At 34.9% G+C, this 24,291-nt stretch overlaps 2 protein-coding genes across 4 annotated transcripts; one reads left to right on the top strand and one right to left on the bottom strand.

The window, feature by feature from the left end:
* Positions 1 to 325: 325 nt before the first annotated feature.
* LOC105334298 (uncharacterized) lies at positions 326 to 4,526 on the top strand. 2 transcript variants are annotated; one of them, XM_034480289.2, is made up of 3 exons: positions 326 to 748; positions 1,430 to 1,530; positions 1,887 to 4,526. In XM_034480289.2, the coding sequence occupies exons 2-3, from the start codon at positions 1,526 to 1,528 to the stop codon at positions 3,478 to 3,480; spliced, it is 1,599 nt and encodes a 532-aa protein (XP_034336180.2). In that variant the 5' UTR covers positions 326 to 748; positions 1,430 to 1,525; the 3' UTR covers positions 3,481 to 4,526. The 2 variants fall into 2 exon arrangements, with proteins under 2 accessions (XP_034336180.2, XP_011435993.3); XM_011437691.4 differs by lacking the exon at positions 326 to 748 and having other exon boundaries at positions 891 to 1,530.
* Positions 4,527 to 9,244: 4,718 nt separating this feature from the next.
* On the bottom strand, positions 9,245 to 18,511 carry LOC105334297 (uncharacterized). 2 transcript variants are annotated; one of them, XM_020069761.3, is made up of 3 exons: positions 17,776 to 18,511; positions 14,908 to 15,005; positions 9,245 to 10,697 (listed from the first exon to the last, which is right to left on the bottom strand). In XM_020069761.3, the coding sequence occupies exon 3, from the start codon at positions 10,655 to 10,657 to the stop codon at positions 9,305 to 9,307; it is 1,353 nt and encodes a 450-aa protein (XP_019925320.3). In that variant the 5' UTR covers positions 10,658 to 10,697; positions 14,908 to 15,005; positions 17,776 to 18,511; the 3' UTR covers positions 9,245 to 9,304. The 2 variants fall into 2 exon arrangements, with proteins under 2 accessions (XP_019925320.3, XP_065935744.1); XM_066079672.1 differs by having other exon boundaries at positions 14,908 to 14,989.
* Positions 18,512 to 24,291: the final 5,780 nt, after the last annotated feature.

The following is a 24,291-nucleotide window of genomic DNA, read 5'->3' as shown; positions in this document are numbered from 1 at the left end:
TTTATTGATTCATTAAAACAAATTTTATTTGCCGGCTTCTATGTATTTTTTTTCTCTAGCTGATATCATTTGAATTGGTCAAATGCTAACAGAGATAATTAAGACTTTGATTTTGAACGATTGTTGTCGAACAAGACCAGGAAATCAGTTTGGTGTGAAGGAAAAATAAATATATATACGTAATGGCATATTCAGATTTTCTGGAAATACAAAAATAGCAATACCCATGTGATCATGTATTGATAATTCTTGTTTGTTTGTTTGGGTCTTTTTTTTTTCATTTGGTAGACTTGTAATGAGATAGTCAAGGATAAATCTTTTATTCTTTTAAATTAAAAAAAAAATGTACATGTACCTAGGACTTCTAGTCAAATTGTATTAAAAAATCATGGTAAATGCAATTGGATATACAGATTTATCGTGATAATATCTAGGTCAAGTTCGATTTTGGGTACGATCAAGCAATTTTTAAAATGACTAAGTAAAATTCCACTCATTTGCAGTTTCCGTTCATTTTCTTCGCAGAGGTTGCACGTATTGAAATGAAATTTGGTATCATGTATTATAATGATATCTAGGTCAAGTTCGATTTTGGTACGTTCGAGCAATTTTCGACAGAGTTATGCCCCTTTCAATTATTTGCAGTTTCCGTTCATTTTTTCGTGGATGTTTCCAAGGGAGGGGGCATAAGTGTTTCATGGTTAAACTAGTAAGCAACATGTCTAGTTCAGAAGACATTGTTGCTTAGGTGAGCAGCATGGCAAATGGTCTTCTTGTTATATTTAAAGTTAATTTCATAGCTACTATTTATTTTTAAATTAGAATCTAATTAGTAATAAATATATAAAATCCTTAACTGCTGAACTGTATTTTTCATTCCAGTAAATAATGTCTTAATTGTAATAATATTGTGTTTAAATGCTTACTAATTCTGGGGATAGGGTTTACTGTTCGTACTAAACTTAATACAGTTTGTCATTTTGGTACAGTATAAACTTCGCTTCATAATTTTATTAAATCAAAAGTAGGAACAGCACCTTCAAAATGCATTTTTCTACGTGTAAATTTAAAAAAAATATTGGGAACCAGCTTCCCCCTCCCCTTCTCTTGATGCTACGTGCCTGTCATTTAAGTCATTCTACATTCTGTGTTATAAGTGTTTACATTTTTCACGGGGTAATAACATTTATGATTAAACCAAAACACATCAAACCTTCTGTCTGTAGCTGGTATAAAGAGAAACTTTAAATATGTTTGGTTCTAAATCATTGAGTTACTAATGTGTTTGTAGTTACAAAGTCATTCAAAACCAAGAGGAAAAAAAAACTATCATTCAAAAAACTCTTCCTGTTTGATTTTATGTGAATCCCAACACTTGTACTAAACATAGCGCTGAATTTATTTCCGCCATTTTTAATTGGTTTAAAAGTTCCGAGGCAACCATCCGATATCTGAAATTATCACAAATAAGGAAATACTTGAGAGGATTTGGACATGAAGATTATCTCCGAGTCAGAGATTAGAAATGAGGTAGGAAAATATATGAATATAAACAATACGCTGTCATTTGAATATACCTGTATATTTTGTGTAGGTTTGTCTTGCAAAATAACATGCGTATTCTGAAAAAATGCAATTAAATCATTTCCTTTTGAAAGGTTGGAATCTTTTCTGTCCGTTTAAAAACTAATTTAAAAAAAGCTTATCTGTCTAAACAAGATTAATGGGCGAATCGAAGCTAGTTTATGAGTTTTCTTTCTAGTGTAACATCGGCTGATGTTAAAAAAGATGATAATATCATGTATTTGATAATGTTTTCATACATTTCATGAGCATTGTTATGGTTGCTGCAGTTCCAATTTCCTTATGGTAGATTTTAATTACAGATCGCTTAGTCACATTTCAAACCTTGCAAAGTCTGTTGGAAATGCAGTCATTGTGGACCCGCTTACCGCCGGAAGTGCACGTGACCCGCATGACCCAAGAGGTCACGGTTCCGACGGCAAAATAGCTGCTACCGTAACAACTACATGTCTGACTTCAATTGGCTTCGTTCTCGTCGCCATTTTTCAGTCTGAGCGTTTAAACAGTGAAGATGCCTACATCACTTGCTTGATAATCATTTTAGGAATAGCGGTCATTGCTATATTTTCTATGCTATGGATTTCCGTTGTTGCTCACCTGAACACTGAAAGATGGCTTCGAAATGATGCATCGGAGCACAAAGACGGTCTCAAAATTTCAATTACGTTCTTGTGGGTGTTTGGAATGGCATCCGTAGTTCAGGAGGCGTTGGAACTGACAGTCAACGTAAGCTGCCTCGATTTTCAACACGAACTGAACACAACTGGTTACAAATACCGATGGTATATGATAGGTACGAACACGAGCATAATACTCTTTTACTGTGTCCAATTAAGCTTCGTGAGTTTTTTCATCCGATACCGCCTTGGGAATTATATCTCCATAAACTACGGGCTCCTGTTTGTGCTGACGACAAACGCCGTGCTGTGGTTTATATCGGAGAAAGAGGAAGTCGACGGGTACTACGACGACGAACCCGGTCAAGCGGCAAACCGGACTCAAGACCCGTGCTATTGGAATTCCAACATAACCATGCTGGTCTCCTCCAGCCTGAATCCCTACCTATCGCCTGCAAGTATAGAGTTTTTTCTGCTGTCTTCGGGTCTGATCCTTGCAATGATACCAAAACATACTGAGAGTAATGCGCTGGAGGAAGACACGTGGTCATCTGAGGAAATGGTTCCACTTATACAGCACTCTGAAACTCAACCATTGCTAAGGCGCCCGCATCACCCCGTGACCCATTTCTCCTTCATCATATTGGTCATTGTCTTCAACTTAACACTACTCACGGGAAACATTGTGTTCGTGTTCGTGCTTCCGCGGGACAGCTCCATGTTTTGTACATGGATAGTAATCGACGCTTTCTACAAACTTGTAATGGTAATTGTTATAATGCTCATCTACTATCACATTTATTTGTATGGCAAACCGAAGCCAGGAAACCATCAACTCAAACCCGGCCAATATATCCTATTGATCGCTACCACGGGGACTGTAGCTGTGTGTGTATTTGGAATGATTGGCGGGATACAAGTTCTTGACCCGCTTAAAGGATTCTTGTATACCACAGACAACACATTTGACATCATAATCGCTTTCCTTCAAACCATTTTGTTAATACACATAGAGAGGGTAAACTGGAATCGCACGGAAGAAGCTTGCATACCTACGGACCTCTTGTGCATTTTCCTGGCCATTTGCAACATGTCATACTGGATTGTGGACAGCTTCATTGATGTACGGTATGCCGAGTCGTACCACATCACGGGGCCAGTGTTTGACAAAGAGAACTGGGAGGACGTTCAAGATGATCTGGCGCCTATGCTGATATTCTACCGGTTCCATGCCTTTCTAGACTGGTACATTATTTATTGCAAATTGAGAAGGGTGTAATCGCATTTGCAAAATGATGGAATGAACAAAATCATCTTAAGATATCCTATCCATAATCGCCCCAGATTCAATGAATTTGGATGCATAATAGATATGTATGGGCTTAATACTCAGTGTATCGGTACTTGGACATAATTTTCATAATTAAATATCAATATGTAAGAGCAGAATGTGTCCTAATTAATGACCATTTCCTTTTCCTTAAGAGTTGTTCCCTTTAGCTTTTAATCTATAAAAATTACTTCTAAAAAACCTATACGGTACAAAATTCATTTTTAATAGTTTTTGTATTCCTAATGATTAAAATACACCTTTCCACCAAAGCATTTTTGATATTCTTTAAGTTAGTATTTACGTTTTTTATTTTGAAAAATGTGCTTGTCCCCATAGACCTTAATGCAATCTTCATTAATTACAGTCATATAATTAGTGCTTAGATAATAATATTTTTTGAAAATTTTTCGCAGTAATCTTTTTCTACTCAAAATGCTTTTAATGGATAACAGAGTATTTAATACATGATGGATGTTCAGATTAGAAAAATAAGGTTCTAATATGGATCGGATACATGTACCTTAAATGACAACAAAGTCTTACATCAGTATAGTTCTAAGAACTAATGGTTTACTGCTAGATTAAGATTGTATTTTCAAGTTTATAAAAGCAGTACTGAAGTATCTACTATTTTTTGAGTAAAGATGTAAAATCATTTTCCAAAAAAGTTTGTATCCATATTCTTTATCAAAAGACTCAATTACTCAAGTATAAATACAACAGTATACTTATTATTTTAAAGTCATTATAAGTATAAAGTGCATTTGCCCCTTTTTTTATGAGAATCGTGATACATGTTCATATAACTATGGTAGAATAGGTAAGGAAATTATAATAGCTAAATAAAGAATCACTTCCTTCCTGTATAAGATGTGCAAAATTATGCTGATAGTTAACAACACTGTATGTGCAAATTTCATTTCAACTAAGAAATATATTTACAAGAAATCGGTTTATGATTATGTTTATGAATAATAAAAGGAAGTACATATGATTTCTTAAATTAATTGAGTTAACTGAAACAGCAGTAAAATACTGGCAGATTTTGTTTTTCAGCTTTGCAATACATCAATATTGAAAACATATAATGATATCGTTTAAATTGTTTCACTAGTTTTCCAAAAAACATGTCATAAAATAATCCCCTACAATGCTATGTTAAAAAATAACCATTACATTAAATCTGCTTCACAATAATTACCGCACTTAAAAAAGATCCGCTACTATTACTATACGCGTGTACTGTAATCCCCCCCCCCCCCACACACACACACCCCAAAACAGGCATTTTTCATAAAAATAATAAATGAATTCATTAAACTTTAGTTTATAAGTACACCCGGCATTATTAAGCTCTGAATGTCTCTAAGACAAAATGACCTTAACCTCCTCATCGCTGTTCATACGCTTTGAATTTCAGGGTTTTTTTTAAACGGATACGGAAAATTTTAATTATATTTACAACGCGACAGGTAATCCGTGTTCCTGGTATATTGCAATTAACACTTAACTATCTTTAAAAACGTCAATATTTGCATACAGGTGCGTCAATATTTTTTTAAGACTTAAGTTTTGTAATTTACAATAACAACCAACAAAAACCACTCTGCTCGACTACTATTTGATCTTCGAGGATCGATTTACATGTACTAGCAAATTAATTATTCTCAATTACTTGAATTACTGAGCTAAAGTGGTAGCTAGAACGTCACTTCCTTCAATTTGATAACAGTCTCTTATGCATGGAACTCTATTTGTATAAAGGACATGATTTTCGTTTTTCCACACAATTAAGATTCTTCTTGAAATTGCACAGCAATCAAGAGCATTAGCAATTAACCAACCTCTGTGCAGGCAATTTCACAACGGTAGCTTCCTGCTTCTATCGACATGTCTCCAAGAACGTGATATCGAACATACCTCTGTAAGGCTGCGTTTGATTCCACCGCCTGCTCTGTGCTCAGAGTTTGTCGCCATATTCGTTTTCTTAACGCCGTTTAATTTTACTGAGTTTTGAAAATTTCCACATGCATCTCTCCCCCCTCCTTTTCCAACTAAAAAAAATGGTCTATGAATGTTAATGGTTGACGCTATGTGACTGTTTTAACAAGCATTCTTTGAGTATTGCATAAGCAATACACGTCCCCTACCGGTTTGTGGAAATTTGTGAAAACAATTCACTGTTATGCAGAATATCGAACCCGGACATTAAAACATTGGAATATAAAAAATTAATTTCTCGAAAAAATGTCAACCAGATGCTACAAAAGTGTAGACTTGATCTGTAGTTTGACATTTTGAAGCTGTTCAGCAAATTTCATATTATTCCTCAAACGCATATAGAAAAAAAGTGTGGAAAACTGAAGTGGGACAGACAGACGGACGGACGGACGGACGGACGGACAGACAGACAGACGGACAGACGGACGGACGGACGGACGCAGAGGAAAGCTATAGTCCCCTCCGGTGAAAACCGGTAGGGGACTAATAAAAGTAAAATAAAATAAAAAAATCTTTAAAAATGGATACATATTGTTTGTTTGTTTATCGTGTTCAGTTGATATTTGACCAAAAGATTTAGCCTTGTTTTGCCTTTGTTAAACAATTTGTTTTATTAGTCCCCTACCGGTTTCACCGGAGGGGACTATAGCTTTCCTCTGCGTCTGTCCGTCCGTCCCACTTTTGTTTTCCACAATTTTTTTCTTTATGCGTTTGAGAAATGATATGAAACTTGCTGAGCAGCTTCAAAATATCAAACAACAGATCAAGTTTATATTTTTGTAGCGTCTGGTTTAATTTTTATATCAACTATGTAGTTTGAATTTCCTCTGTTCTTTTATCTCCGATTAAAGCATAACATTCCGTTTATAATGTTTTGAAATAGAAGTATGCTTCGAAGCTTTCATAGAATAACACAAACCGGTAGGGGACGTGTATTGCTTATGCAATACTCTCAGAATGCTTGTTCTTTCATGTTAAATGCTGAAATCTGATCGGCTTATACGCAGATAATAATCTGTTCTATTACCCTCAGTGTTAGCAGCACACTTGGCAACGGGTAACACAACGAATTGTTACATGCGCGTAAATATGCGCGTATGGTTCGCTGTAGAATACACGTCAGCGATAAAGTTTTCTTTACAATTAAGACATTTAGTATGATAAAATAAATAGTGCCTGTTTGGTAGAGCAACCGTTGAAATTGGCACCTCTCTGAAAACTATTGTCAACCAACACGAAGCGGAGGTTGACAATGTTTATCTCGGGGTGCCAATTTCAACTGTTATCCTCCCAAACAGCAACTATTTTTTAATGTAAATGCGCGTCGATATAAGAAAGCGGAAAAGCATGCATTTGAAGACTAAATTAGCCCAGCTTAACAACAAACCCTAAGAACGATCGCAAAATAATTTCATTATTGAATTGAAGCTGACGTGACTGCCCAAGAGTTATACAAGGTGGCGGCGACAAGTACTTCGTGGTAGGAGGTATATATCATTTTAAAAAATATTTGTAATTTGAAAAAAATATATATTAAAAAGCGCCAGGTGTCTGTAACTTTGCAACAATCATTTCGATTTCATTATTCATTCAAACAATGACTTTTCAAAACTAAGACAATTCCATCCTACAACATTAAACTGATAGACCAAAGCTGTTACAAATATCTCGTGCACCTTTACATACATGTAGGTTGAAAATAAAAGGAATTGTGTTCCGCATTATAATACATGTTGCTTTTGGTAAGATTAGTGAAAAACATCGACGCATAAAAACCAAACTGTTTATATATTAATCAGGATATATTAATCAGGAAACTCTTGTTTTGCCTTAGTTTAGAATGACGCTCTGTCATAGGATAAAACACCTTACATGATTTGCGTCACTGCGTGTAGGTCTATATGTAATAAATAAGTGTTTGAGACATATACCGTACTTGAAAGACTTTCATTGAATTTCCTTGTTGATTTACCTGAGACAGTCCGATTTTGATTGATAACAGTACTGTAACCACTGGTAACGGTCTGATATTAAGAAGCTCACTAATGTCGGATGTCACATGTGATGGAACATAGAAACGATATCACAGCAGTGTTATAAGTAAACTTAAGTAAACAACATCTTCCTTATTAATTGTGTTTCTGTCCTTAATTGCGTGGACCCTGAGGTCCATGCAGAAAATATACTAGTAGAAGCGAGGTTAAGCCGGATGCTATGGGGAAATTCAGCCTGCGCATGAGTTAGCCTGGTTCCTGTGCGTAATGGATAGCTTAGGGAACCAGGCTAGCACATGTTTATCGGGATTGGGATTCCATGCCATATGCCCACATAAGTTCAAAGGCGCTGTAATTCTAAAGTTGTCGGTAAACAGTACAGAAACAAAGAATTCCTTTTAAAGAAATGACCGGCATGTGACATGAACTGACAGTATTATGAAATAAGTTAATGTTATCCCGAAATTACAACAGTCATCAAATAGCACAATTTGCAATGTTTTGTTGTTTTTCGAATATATATGTAGCTCAATTTACTTTTACAGTAGGCGAGGCTGAAGTACTTCCCGATTAAAAATTATTAAGCATTTAAGTATGATTGAATAATTTTGTGACTGTATTTAATAGATGATTGAATGATTATGTCACTGTATAAAAGTTAAAATCTCAAGAAAAATGCATCAAAATATGAATTTTTTAACACAAAGCTGCCACTGCATAGTTAACAAAGTAGTGCAAAGCGTAATGTGTGCGCAAAGAGTAGATTTCACCAAGTGCCTGATACTATACATCAGGCGGTGGAGTCAGTGGAATCACTGATAATCTTAAGGCTTTCACGTTTTCGTTGGAAACACATGTATATAGTCCACGCATTGCAGTCCTTTTTTAAAGGACAGCAACTTGTACATATATATTTTAATACAAAGAAGGATAGGTCTCTTCCGCGCTCTATGAACGTTAACAACCAATATTTTTCCATAGAGAGACAGAAACAAAGTTCAAGTAAAACAAGAGATGTTTGTAAAACACTTATGCCCCCCTCCCCTCCCTTGGAAACATCTGCGAAGAAAATGAACAGAAACTGCAAATAACTGAAATTTTCTAAGTCTAAGGGTCATAAATCTGTCAAAAAATGCTTGATTGTACCCCAAATATGCCCGATTGTACCCAAAATTAAATTTGACCTAGATATTATTATGATATACCTGTATAACAACTTTCGTTTCAATATGTGCATCCTCTGCGAAGAAAATGAACGGAAACTGCAAATAATTGGAATTTTTCTCGTCCAAAGGGCATAACTATGTCGAAAATTGCTCGATAGTACTCAAATCAAACTAAGTCTTGATCTAGATATTATTATGATAAACCTGTGTACCAAATTTCATTTCAATATGTGCATCCTCTGTGAAGAAAATGAACAGAAACTGTTGGTGGACCGACCGACGGACAGCAGCAAAGCATTATGCCCTCCCTTCTTCGAAGGCGGACATAAAAAGAATAGGTACAGTAAAATAAATATGTTAAATACTCAAACCCTTATTGTCTTTGGAGATGCAAATCGTGTGTGTCACACAAAATGACATCTCACTTTTCACATTTGTGTTTTGACCACTACGAATATATCATTATTTTTTAAATAGATAATAAGAAACATTTATATTCTTTACATAACAACTTCTCAAAACATATTTTAAAAATAACTTTTTTATTTATAAATATAACAACAAGTTAAAAAATACATTAAAATATGACGATAAATAAATTAAAATAAGTTATCGTCTTACTTGCAACTTTATCAGAATATTTTCTATGAGTCTAAGTAGGCACTGACGAACCCGTTTACTAAACAGCAAATACCAGAGAGGGTAAAAACATGCATTGATGTAAAACAGCAGACGACATACGACTATAGTGAGTATCCGGGCTTCAAAGGATAAAAAATCCAGAGCCCCTGGAATTCCTAGAACCAAGAGAGGCAGGGAACAAATAAGATATGCTATAAACATGATGAAACTGTTTTTTGTGGCGCTACTTAGGCTCACCCGATCTCTCCTCAAGAACTGGTTACGTAAGGCAGACGCGTTTTTGATGTTCTGGATTCTTTGCAAGTTGCCGTCAGGTGATATATCCGTGAATGTACAGTTTTTAGACTTCGTTGACTGTGTACTCGTGTTGGAGAGAGTAGGCTTCAGTGGTCTCTTCTCGAACACGTTTTGTTTGAGCTTTGCTGCAAGAATTGGATTTTCAAGCGCGAAGATGTCCTCAAATGTAAGTGCATGCTCACTACGTTGATAGTGCACAATGATGTCCTCGCAGTTGCCAGAAGAGATAGTATACGGTTTGACATACTCACCATCACTGCTTAACTGTTGTGTTTGGTCGCTAGTTTCAGTCCCCATGTCTGAAGATAAACTCGAATTTCTATTCCACGGCGATACCCGACTTTTTCCAAATGATCCAGTTAAATTGAGAGATTTACATATACTGTAATAGGACGAGAAAATAACAATGAGTCCGGCTACGTATGCTCCAATGTAAATCACAAGAACCACCGCTTGCTCGGAGGTAAGATTTGAGCGACTTTCGCAAGAACGAAACTCTCTTTGAAATGGATTCAAAGTATCACAAATAAGCTCATCATTTGGCATCAATGACAAACAAAAAATTAAAGATAAGAGAACCGAGGTGATCCAGCTGCAGAGAATTGAGCGAGTGACCATTCTTTTTCGCATCCGTAGGCATAAGGATGGCCTTTTGATTGTCGTTTTTCTGTAAATGCAAATGGACGCAAATGCACACAAGTACTGGAGAGAACAATTGGAGACGATAAAGAGCTGAAATCCAGTGAAGGATTGGACGTAGACAAGATCATTTCTCCTTGTTCCCACACTGACCAATGACAGGACCATACACAAGCTAAGAATCACGTTATTCAAACCGATATTCAACAAGTGATTGTTAGGCGGAGTGCGCAGACTCGGTGCGTTGATTATGGTCATCATCAGCAGAATGTTTGTCAGGAGGCTGAACACAATGTCGATACCCATAAACACTATGCTGAAGACGACAACATGAAGCGACAAGGGAAGGAACTCTTCATCGGTAATATTCGAGTCGTTTAACATTTTTCTTAACGAAATGGGTCACTGCTCTCCCATGTCCAATCTACAAGTAAATTGTCAAAATGCTTACAGTGTTTTAACATAGAACGTCGTTGTGTACAATATAACCTCGGAGGCTAAGTATAAGTAACCCGGAAGTTCAAAAAATTTATTTATGTTTTTTTATCTGTCCAAAATCTTATGATAGAACGTTTTTCCTCTTTTTGCATTTTAGCTATTATAATGATATATCCATTTTCGATATTAGTAGAAAACTATCGAGTTACGTGTTACAGAACAAATAGAAGAACATTTAACCTATTTTTTCAAGAAGAATATCCATTAACTGAAAATATTTTTAGTAGTCATAAATTAATATTCATCAGTCGCAGTCAAGTTTTTGTCGTTATTAATTAGTACATGTATGTAGAAATAAGAACTAAGTTGGATATAAGTATAAACATGTATGTACGAATACATTTGTAGATACTTTTGACACAAATATTGAACAGGGATTTGCTTAAGCAATCCATTTAATCCAATAAGTATGAAATTATAATTATTTAGTATTTACTTCAACATGCATAAGAGCAGTGGAATACGTATATGTATATATGAACTGTACTTTTACTAAAAAAAAAAGCATACACTTCACACTTTTAACATTGTACTACAGTGTATTATGCTTTTTGTGGATATCATAAGCTAGGCCCTTTTTCTCCTCATAGGAATATAACCCGTGTTTTAGCAAAGATTTCACATCTGCATAGGTTAGATCCTCCATTAGGCGGAAAAAGGACCCAGCATATTTCTTTTCATTCATCACAAAATTAGGATGTAATTTCTTTCACTTGTGTCCAGATTTCATCAACAGGCATCATCAGCAGAACTTCAGTTCACAATACATGTATTGAGATTATAAAACAATATTTTTTTTCATAATTTAAAATGTTCATTTTTTTTTTTTAAATATATAATCTAATGAGACATACGGTTGATCGATATGTAAATGTCTTTCTTTTAGAATATTGCGTGTTAGTAGAATTTATTGATTGTACTTTTTAATTAATAAAGTCCAAACTTTAATGAAATAGAAATATTGTCATTTACATTATGATATTCATTTAATGAACGAAGATGTTGATGAAGTTTGGTTTAAAATCTTTAAAAAACCTTAAACTGCATAAAAATCGTGCTTCCAAAAAAACTATAACTTTGGTCAATAACATAATGTTTTTTTTTTTTAAAGTCGTCTAACGGAAATTTAAAGTAATTGTAACATTACTTATGGTTATGAGCCGGATTTCTAATTGGTATTGGAGGAGACTCACTTCAATTAGTTTGTATTGGATACAGGTTGTGCCAAGAGGGGATACTTTTACATTCTACTTACTATAATTAATTTCTGGAGAAAATTGCCCCCTTTCGAAATTGATGAGATAATCTTGACAAAACCACAAAGATGTTAAATTATTTTTCGAATATAACATGTTCTAAGGATGTGTTAGTAAATTTCTCTCTGTTTCTATGTGGTTTGGTACCGTGCGAAGTGAGAAAACAAAAATGGAAAGGCGAGGAAAAGGTGATGTTTTGCAAACGTTGAGCATATGCTTTCTCGACAACTTCACATGCTAAAAGCTTTACCCTAGTATAAATCATGAGGCGATTAAAAATTAATATGGCGACCGAATATTTTTATGCATCCTTTCAGATTTAGATTAATATACTTTAGACTATTGACAATTTGTATTTAATTTAAGTACACATGGTTAACACGCTGCGTGACAATGAACACAGAATCGATCGTTCCATCCCTTCATTAAACAAATAGGATATAGTTCTAATTAACCGATTTTCATATCATCTAACCGACGGTTGATGCACAAGTTGTTGTTGTTGTCCGTCATTCCGAACGATAGTTCTAATTTCTAGCAATCTGTATTGCATACACGTGGCTGATCGTTATCATTGCGATTATACTCGTTATATAAAACCAATTTCATCTTATGAAGAACAGAAATTAGACACAAAAACTAATCAAATGAAGCCGGAACAGTATTTTGCATCATTTGATATGATATTGATTTCGTGCTAACCATTATTGGGGTTCCGTGAAAATAGGTTCCGAAATATCTAGGTGAAGAAGGTTTCGGATGTAAATTAAGATAAATAAATGGTTAAAAATTAGAATGTGACTTTAATCAACGTCAATGCATGTTCTCATACATGTATATCAATATCATTAAAAAGACTTTTGAGTGAATGAACTTTCAATGCAAGGGATGAGTCTAAGTCATGAGTATTACTACCTATATTCAGTATTAATCCCTGATTATAAGTCTATGTTTTATTTGCTATTTTTCATGTCTATTTCTCACTCAATATCAACGTGTGAAGCGAACGTGATTTTACGATCGATACGCTTTTTAGCACGTGTCAATTGTTCGTTAAGGTATATTTATCCAAGTTCTAACTATACCTAGACTTTACCTCATACGACTCTGAATTATTTAGATATACTAAGCAAATGATGATTGTATAATACATGTTTTTTATAGTTGCATATAAAATGTATTTTTTTTCCATACAAACTGTGTGTGTGTGTTTGCTATTTAACTACAGTGTATCTAGTGACTATTGGAATTTATTAATCAATCCCACCCCACCACTCCACAAACGCACGCATTTTCACTCAGACATCCTCCATTTTTTCAATATCGTTACCTTAAAAGCACATCATTAGGACATCAAATTAATATTTCACTAGCAAGATACATGAAAGAACAGTGCTCAAAATCGAAATTGAAAATCATATTAATTTAATGGAATATCTATCTACAAAATTGATAATAAACACATTTAAAAATGTAGCGTTGTGTAATACAATACTTTCATACATGTAGCTATGAAAAAGTGTTTAAAAAAAAGTATACATATATTATAAATCTGCGATGAGCTTTCTTTTAGACGATACATCATGAATTATTGTGCTGACAAATTGGCCTCTTCTGATATGCAGTTACAAAATAACCGTTTGGAGTAATTAACAATTCCCTCTTATATTCCGCCACACGCTCTCAAGAAATATCCTGTATAAAATGATAAGTTGTAAAAATAGTGCCCACTATCAACGATTAGCCAAGCCAAGAGGCTAATAACCCTCCAAGACAGATGGGGCTTTCGATGTCATCGGGTCTCGTGCGTCATATAACGGTTAATAAATATGGCACGCCAGGTATGGCTTCTTAAAAGGTCATAGTCGTTTCACTTCACACACTACTGCAGTATTTTACCCAAACATTTCGGAGATCCAAATGTACATAGGCGTCGGAACCGGGGCTAGCCCCCCCCCCCCCCCCCCCCACACACACACACACACATAGCAAACCACTTTTTGCAAAGTTAGACATATAAGTGTAACAATTATCTTTATATTTTTTTCGGCTTGTCAAGATTTTTTTTATAAGTCTAGCCCCCCTACTTTCAATTTTCTTCCGACGCCACTGAAATATACAGCTCATTTTATGTTTCCCCTTTAGATGGTATGGTGATTGTGACGTACTTTCTATCCAAATCAATAAAATAAAGTACTATTTTCTGAATATCCGATCCCATGATTGTTACATAACGGCGTAGCGCAATATTTTGGAGAGTTACATGCGTATCTGTAAGTAATAAGGTCAAATCCCGCTAGTGATTTTTAAATTTTGACCTTTTCAACAACTTTTAGTACATGTCTTGTGGTCAAATATTGTATAATTTGAAAATTCTAAACCGCAATCGATGAACGTTTTTGATTATAATGTACATTTATCCACGTTTATAAAATACCGTCAGGTGTCCAATTCCACACTAAAGCATCAAATGATGTGTGCTTATTTTTCTATCTGGGTAAAATATTCTGAACATTCCTTCTTTTTGCAAGATCATTAATATGCAACGTTAAATTAGCTTTCCCTTTCATTTTAAGTTGGGTATACATTTTATTTGAAAAACAAATTAGAATTTTGTAAAACATAAATTCTTCCATATCACAATTTATCTCCGCAAAAACAGATGTCTCATAAATGTACTGAAATTTCAGTTGAAATCTATGAACATAACAATCTGATTAGATTGAATAACTACAATGTATCTTACTAATGGTTGCAGGACTACATGTACATGTAACTATACAAATGCATATTGTGCATGATTATTGCAGAGCATATAGTACATGTTTATTGCCCTCCATTCAATTAAGTTGCCAAAATGTCGTGTGCATTGCCACTTACCTGAGATCTTTGAATTCTGAATTTCAAAACTGCGGATTATCTTTGAACGATGATGGTACCTTTTCCTGAGTGTTTCTTGTCGCTCACGTACATATCAACTGAAACAAAAAAGAATCAATAAATTGTCTGTTATAAAATAGAAATAGAAAACTGGTCAACGGGCGGTTTTCGCACCAAATGCTAGCAAATATAGACAGCCGTATAACATACTAATGCATACATGTATACTTGCGCATGCTAACAAGTAAACCATCAAAAATAATGCGTGGTTCTCTTTTTCTTTGTAGTGACTGGAAGTTAACAATTTTGTAATGTTGAAATTGAAAACGCAAAAAGATTGCTTAATCCACAGAGGCCAAATTTCTCAAAAATCTTTTATGATAGCATAGATACATGTATAATACGGGCTTCCAGGTCAAAAATTGTCCTGTTTCGTAGGGAATGCATGATATTAAAGCATACTAAGTTAATTATAATAAATAATTTCATTACGTAAGATCTAATAAATTAAACGATCTCATCCGTGTTATTACTATTTTATTAATTAAACCTATCGTCTTTATCTTTTACATAGATTTCATAACATTCGTTAACAATCAATCGAATCGAATTAATCTGGGACAGTATGTTTAGGACTCAAGTAATGTACAGAGATAACTTACCTTTTGATGGGAATGCAACCATCCAATACAACCCAGTTTATTATACTGCACATTATATAAGGATGATAGCAACATCGATATATATAGACTAATGATAACAAAATGTTAAATAACCGAGAAATAATCCTCTTGAAAACACTGCGCTAACCAGATTCAGAAAATGACATCATAATAACATATTATATTTCTCACGATTGTTTTTCTTTTATTTTCTCAAAATTGGATTTTTTCTTGTACAATAAATCCCGTTTTGTTATATTAGAATGTGTTGTTTGTTAGAATAAGATAGGCAGAAAAAATCATTTCAAAATCCGATGGATTTTTTTCTTCAATTAGACCTGATCATTTTGTTAATAGAACCACAAGCCTTCATTTCGTATTTGTTTCAGGTAGCACTCCTTATCCTATATAGTCACACCAAGCTGCGTCCCCACGGCGTGTTCACGGCGTTGTAAAATTCATGGAATCGCCGTAGGATCGCAAGGAAAATTCAGAAAAAATGCACAGTTTTATTTGAAAATTTTACAAGTGAAGATGTCACGGCGACCGAGTCGTTCTTACGAAGCTCCCATGGCGTGTAACTGCGTTTCCACAGAGTTCTCTTGGCGATTAACTGCGCTCTCGCCGAGTCTCCGCCGAGCGCTCATGACGTGCTAGGAGTTTTTACCGCGCGTCCACGGCGTGCTCTGCGCGCTGACTGCGTGCACAGGACGTTCTTGGAAGGTTAATATTAATTTGTACAATTTGTATGGGAAACAAACAAGAATTTACAACTAGTAAAAAAATGATTAAAAAATTGTTTTGATTTTATGAAAAGGTACATTGTAATTGAAACAACTACTTCTAAACAATTTGTGAAAGACTAGGACAACACTCTTAGTAGTCAGGTCTACAAAAAAGATCCGTTATTAGTTGTTAAAAAACATAAAGAAGATGTGAAAACATCAGAACCAAATGGCATGAATTCCATCTACATCCATTGATATAGATCTTGGATATTAGCAAATGCTACTTTTTACATACATGTAGTCATCTACATCCAGTTTGATAATTATTACATCGCTTGCTATTGTACAACAGCCATTGTTCGAGTTTTCGTGGTCTTGATGACAACGCACTAGAAACGCCGTGGGAGCGCGGTATAAACGCATCTAAGAAACGTCACGAGAGCGCGATGAACGTTTTTGGGTCGCTGTTTGAACGCAGCCAAATGAGAAAAAAAAACTTGTTCAAACGCTATGGATGCGCAGTGACAACACGATAGAGACGCAGTGAGATCCCAAAGGACTCCGTGAGGTCTCCGTGCAAGCGCAATTGACTTATCACTGTGTCTACACTGCGATTAGCTGCGTTCTTTGAGCGCGCCGACGGAAATCTCATGGCGCTGTTGGAGATCTAACGGCGCTGTCACGGCAACCTTACTACGCTTCTACGGCGTGTTTATCAGAACGCAGAGCCACGGCGCGTACTTTGTGCATGTTCAAAGTGTGCGCCGTCGCATGGCGTTCTAAAATGTTCAAGGCGATCCAACCGCGACGGACAAAGATGCCGTTGCGTTGTTACGGCGCTGTAGGAGACTCTACTGCGTTTACCTTGGCGTTTTACATTATTTAATGACGCAGCGGGATCGCCGCGAGGACTCAGCTCCGATGTGACAGGGGTTTAACATTTAAAATCCTTTTACTAACTATTTTTTTTCTCAAAAGGTATAAAGGTAATTAATTTAGGAATTATCTTCATTCATTCTCTCACCTCCCATCCTAATTCACTCAAACGTTAACTTTTTAACAAAAGATGATCGAAGTTTTCTTGCTGAAATTCTAATATCACGGAACTTGCATTCAGTATACTTGTTTTCAATTAATTCACTTTCAAAAATATTATCATATTACTTGAGATTAACCTATGATTGTTTGTAAACAGTTGTTGACAGGTATAGGTATATTAACAAGTATAAACACAATTAACAGTTTGCCGAAGAAATGGCGAATCAATGATGACCATGCATCAAGTGCTTCCAGTACTGGGTGTTATTATGATGACTAAGATTTCAATCGCTTAATATTGTTGCTCCTCAACTTGAATCCTATGCGATCTTCAGGTAAATTGATTATTGATGAACATTCGGAGGAAAACCGTTTTTCTAATTGTTAGTTGAATTAAGTAGTTTAAACTAAAATGATATAAATGATACAACGCCACTCACCTGCTTGAATTCATCATGACGTCAGTGTCGTTTTTGTAGTTAATACCACAAGAACGTAATGTATCCCTTCCATCATTGTACAATTTCTTCATTTCTTTTCCACTGCAATAACAGTAATTGTCATCGACAGTCTTCTCAGTTCAGCTTCAACGACAAACAAAAGCAATGGGAGGAGCAGTTGATATATGTGTATTCCGCGATACAGAAGATCGTGAACTACCAGCTCATTTATAAATCTCCTTTTTTCAATTATGTTGCCCGAGAGGTGTGTACATTTGCTTTATACCTGGACATTTCTACTGCCATGGAATCAGAGAAAAACGATTGGATAAAATCGATAACCTTCTGAAGTCCTCTGTCGTTACAGATAAGGCCAGACAATAAATTGATCAGACAACGAAGTATAGATCTAATGTGATGCCTGTTAGTCACTTGGGATGCCATCTATGTTAAGCTCCATAAAGAGATAAGTCTTGAAGTTTGAATTAAATTGTACAATATCACGGTATAAATGACTGGAAGCCAAAATGTGATGAGCTGAGCACTAATGAATTACTAAATCAAGGATTCTCAAAGCTAAAAATATTTACATGATACATGCAATACGGCGAATAGTACGATAAAACGACCTCAATTATATTAGTCCCCTACCAGTTTCGCCGGGGGGACTATAAATAGCTTTCCTCTGTGTCCGTCAGTCCATCCGTCTGTCTGTCCCACTTCAAATTTCCACACTGGTTTTCGTTATGCGTTTGAGTAATGATATGAAAATTGTACAAAACAGTGCATTGTTCAAGCGAATTCTTAATCGAACTGGCGAAACCACACGGGATAAAATAAAGAGTATTATTTTAACCACTTTGTATTTAATTTCGATATCAGTTCTACTGTATACATGTAGTTTGATTTTCCTCTGTTCTTGAATCTCTTATTAAAATATACCATGTCAAATATTATCATTCAACTAAACAGTGAAAAATCCCAAAGAAAATATATAACAAGCAATTAGAGTAAAATTAAGTTTGTTTAGTCAGCCCGCGGGCTGACTAATTAAGTTGGGATGAAACTTAAAATGCGCTTTGGAAATTGGAATTCTGGGAAGGAACAAGATAGTCCATTTAAGAGAAATTCTAAGAAGTTATGAAACTGGTCCGTTTCTAGGTGAAACTGCGCATCATCGTATTGGAAGAATGTTTAAGGCCCCGTTACCGTCTGCAGCCACAACACGGAGTATAGCGTCACGATCATTTCTGTCAGCTACGTCATGCATAAATTATACACGCCGCCGGTGTGAAAACTATATGATTGGTTAACTCCTATTTTTAGGCCGAGTTATCAGTATACACTTATGCAATGCCAGAGCTGAAGGATTTCTCAGAACAGTTTATTTCCCCCCAGTATTATTCATTCAAAATCGACTATCCCGTATGTTTAAATTCTGTGCTAAACTCTCTCTCTCTCTCTCTCTCTCTCTCTCTCTCTCTCTCTCTCTCTCTCTCTCTCTCTCTGTGTAAGCTACGGTCCAGAGTACGGCTTTATAAAAAACATAATATTTAAAAGTTGCATGTGCTAAGCGTTCATTTCATGTAAATACCGTAAATGTATAATGCACATGTATTACCTACTAACTTGCCAGTCAAAGTGATAGGTATGAATTCCTCGATTTCTACACCTTTCGATCGGCAATCGACAGTCAATAAAAGTATTGAACGATGGTGTGAAAGAACGAGACGGAAGTGGAGAGTGCAAGGAGGTTTGTACATGTGCGTCTTCATTAGGCAAGTGTCCGATTCGTTTCTCTTCTGTTGCCCTATCACTTTCGGTGTAAATATATATACTAAAATATCCACAAACCATTTACTGCAGATTTCTTTATTTTACCTGTCTCTGAACCCCCGATCACCCGCTCCATACATGAACACTGGTTTGTTTACATACATAAAAAATACAGTTCTTGATCCGCTTTCCGAGTACGGTTAAAGGTTGTTTAATATGAGAAAGTTTGGGGCGGGTACAGCTACAATTATTAACAGTAGTAAACTAAATGAAGAATTATTTAAATGGATTATTTGCACAAAATGTGGTATGGTATGATGTAAATATTTTTTAAAAATAGTGTTATTTTTATAAGTGGCAAATTGCCGTAAAGTTTTTTTGTACATGTAAGTATTGTATGCACTGTAGCTTTATATTTTCTAACCCAAAATTTATACGCAGAGCTACAGCTATATATGTTATGTACCGTATGTATTGTTTTATCACAAGTGTACACTTTCGAAAAATAGCCCAATTTCGACAGTCACGAGTACCCATGTGAATTTTTCATTCTCTGATATGTTGTTGTTCTGTCCGTGCATAATTTAGTCTTAGTTAACCAGCAGCCAATCAGCGGTAAGCTGAATCCACCAATAAAAAAACTGTGGTTAAGGTGCGGGTATTGTTTATGTATGACGTAGCTGAAAAAGTTGAACGCGACGCGATCGGAAAAGTCAAACCAAATCGGTTTTAGTAATATCTTCTCGACTCTTAGTTTGATAGATGGGCAGTAGTTTGAGACTGGACCATTGAAAATTGTATAGCATGAAATCAATTTAAATCAGCATGCTAAGTTGCTGTTGATTACTATATAATAAGCAGGCGTGCAGTCACACATTGTATACATATACACCGCCTCACACTTGTCTCCTCACATACAATCATAAAAAATAAATATGCAAACTAAATGTTGACCAGCATATTATTATTCACCAAGAAACTATATTTATCTTGTTTTTTAAGATTGTGTATTCACTTTTAACCCAAAATGTTATTCCACTGGTTGACTTTCTTAGCTTTTATAAAAAGCTAACCTTGATTTAATCTAGTTTAGAATATATAGTTTAAATTTCCTCTGTTCTTTTATTTTTCATTATAGTGTTCCATTACGTTTAGTTCTTAAAAAGTTGCATGCTTCAAGGCTTTCATACAATAATACAAAGCGGTAGGGGACGTGTATTGCTTATGCAATACTCCGATCCTTTTGTTAAATCAATAAAATATGTTCAAAACAAACAACAAACAAAACAATACTCTCAGAATTATGCTTTTCATACGCATTTTCACGGTTAAAACAAAACGTTAAACGGAAATACTACAGTAGAAATTGCCTTTGTAAATAAGACACGTTAAACAACATTTATGATATATTTGACCTCTTTCATTTTTCCTTTTTTTTTCTACAGTTCTTTTTTGCATTGCATGAATGGGTGCTGATTTGTGTATTGCATATTTTTACATTTTTGTTGCATTGCTTATCATACCAGGGTTGTTAGAAAAGTTTGCGGACAAAGCGATTTACGGCAAAATTACTGTGTACTTTGTAGGATGACATAGTCATATGATTTCGAAGTTGTTTTCAAAGGATACAGCGATATTTATTTTGCATGAATTGGAATTACAGAGCACCGGCCATTTCATATTTCCACGACGTCAGGAGACGTCAAACTAGGCAATTTACACCTGTTACTCTTTTTCAAAGTAAACATCTTTTAGTTCACACACTTTTCATGCCATTTATCCATTTATAAAACGCATGTTCACACCATTATTTGTCAAAGTTTTGTATAATGTCTTTTGTGTCATATCGTAGATTATTTAGGTCCCAAAATATCTGTCCACGGTGTTTCGACTTCAGATAAGTTATCTTCTCCCTCGTTTCACTCCGACGAAAATAAATCTTTTCTTGTCTAATTTAAAAAACAACAACAAAATGAAATAGGTAATGTGTGTTTGTTACAAGATCGCATTTAATAACACAAAACGTATATATATAAAATTATCGCATACCATGTAGACAAACATGTTAATTGTGTAATACAGTGTACAGGGCGGGCAGGGAGGGATACTATCAACTCCTAACAATCTTGTAACGAACGTGGCAATGACCAAAATAACACATGAAAAACTACTAGTATTTAAACTACGCGCCAAGTCACTCGTGCGAGACGAAACTACTTATTCTCTTTTGAAAAGTGGACAGGCATAGCCTACATCCACTTCTCATCGCAAGCCCTCATATTTTGATTACGTGTAAATGTCGGAACCAAAGACGGTTTACGCTTCGACCGATGTTTCGACTCCAGTTTCCCTGAATTTTCGTAACAGACCTACTATTTCTGCATTTTAAACATAAATGCATTCATCACAAACAAATCACCACTAACCCGCTGTCAAATCATTTTCTCAACTTCTACATTCCGGGTTTAAATCGCTGTAGTAGGTTTAAAAAGTAGAAAATAACGGAAAATATTGTTCTGATTGTAGACTTTAGATTAAAGGTATTTTTCTTATTATTTACAGATGTAAATAGAACGGTTTTACAATTTAAGACAAATTAACAAAATGCATACGATAAAATAAGTAACTTTGTCACATAAAACAATGAAAACTCTTTATTTTAATCTTTCATGTATGCTACATGTATATTAATCAATGTTCGTTTTAATGTTTGGAAGCAGATGTAGAGCAAATTTGTCACCATAAGAGATGGTTAAAAAGGGAAAATACCACTTTGTAATTTTGTGACTCAGTATTTGTTTGTACATCGTAAGATTGAGATGATTAAGTTACGTTTTCGACTTATTGTTTTAAATAGGTTACATTTAATCTGCGCTGACCTAGATAAACAATGTGATACACAAAATTTAAACCCGGGATGTAGAAGTTGCGAAAATGATATGACAGCGGGTTAGTGTTAATTCTTTTATGAAATATGGATGCAGTAGTGTATAAAATGTAGAAATAGTAGGTCTGTTACGAAAATTCAGGGAAACTGGAGTCGAAACATGGGTCGAAGCGTAAACCGTCTTTGGTTCCGACATTTATACGTTTTCCAGAATCAAAATATGAGGGCTTGCGATGAGAAGTGGATGTAGGCTATGCCTGTCCTCTTCTCAAAAGAGAATAGAAACTACTAAGAATAGAATAAAGATTTCCGTAATGTCGTAAAATCAAAAACGTTAAGAAATTCATGAAATAAAGCGAAATCCATAGGTGCAAGATCCGGGCTGTATGGGTGTCGGGGTGATACAAGAGCTCAATATATCAATATATCCATTTTCAAACCTTTATTTTTAGTTGTGGTTCCAATCCTAAACAAAAATGACGGCCCGGTGCCAAGGTGTCCATTTACGTTAACGTTTTTTACACATTTTTCTAGCGTTGGTCGTCCATATTTGGCGATTAAACGGTCATAAATTTTTCAAATTAATTGAAACTCTTACAAAATGACCTTAATAACTTATTGTGATCTCATATGAAATATCGTTTATTTTCATTTGCTTAAACTGTACATTTTATTAATAAGGTAAAATGCGCACAAAATACAAAACTATTAAAAAAAAACATGCTCCGTAAAGCATATCTTATCAAAATAATTAATGTGTATATTTTTTAAGGTGCATTTAAAAAAACAAATCTTTACACATTTCATAGAAATTCGTCAAGATTAAATCTAAACAGTTTCGCTGGTATCATGCGAATAGTCGGCTCACAATCGAACTTGTCCGCGAACTTCTTAAACAACCCTCGTATGTATCAAAGACAGAAAACACTGAAATTTTACAATACAAACGAAATTCAATCCCGGATAAATCACAGAATTTCACTGCTGAAAGCGTGATAAATGATTGTACCTATGTGCGTAGGTATTCTTAAGGAATAAGGAATCATTCTTTGAGTATTATGAGATGATAATTTTGGTCGGGCCGTGGTCAAATCCAATAGAGTCCGAAGAGCTTTATGACCGAAATTATCACCTCACAATATTCAATGCAAATAAGAAACGTTAAACGATGCAGTATTTGACCTCTTTTATTTCTACTTTTTGATTTACAGTTCTTTTTTGTATTGCATAAATATGTATTTGTAAGTGTATTGCATGATTTTACATTTTTTTGTTGCATAAATTTTCATAGATATCAAAGACAAAAACACTGAAATTATACAATACAATCGGGATTTATTCAATGGATAAATTACAGTTTTTCACTGTTAAAGGTGTAATAAATGATTGTACCTACGTGTTTAGTTATCGTTTTGTAACAATTATTTTAATATTGATAACGATTTTTTCTAATCGCTACCTTCATTACTTGCAAGAATCTGATATCAAAGAAAGCATTTTATTGATTTTATTTAAATCTTTCTTATAACAAATTAGATTGATTGTAAAAAGTAATTTTGCTGGGCTCAGGTCTAGACCCCCCCCCTCCCTTATATTTGTCATATAAGGTCATGTCCAAATTCGACAAACTTGTAGACTTTACATTTGTCAATTTGTACCATATCAGATGCATAAAGATACAAATTCATTACAAATGCAGAAACTACGGTGCAAAGTTGAAGGCTTAATTAACTAACAAAAACAATCAAGCTGCAAAATGCGAATCATATAAAGGTACTGAGTCAGATCTTAACGTTGTTATGCCTGAGTTTTGTAGGTAACGCGATCAGAATTACACACATTCATACACGTAC

This window comes from Magallana gigas, chromosome 3, assembly GCF_963853765.1.
Source record: "Magallana gigas chromosome 3, xbMagGiga1.1, whole genome shotgun sequence".
NCBI classification, from domain to species: domain Eukaryota; kingdom Metazoa; phylum Mollusca; class Bivalvia; order Ostreida; family Ostreidae; genus Magallana; species Magallana gigas.
Note: the sequence above shows the minus strand (reverse complement) of the source record. Positions and strands in the feature narration are given on the sequence as shown.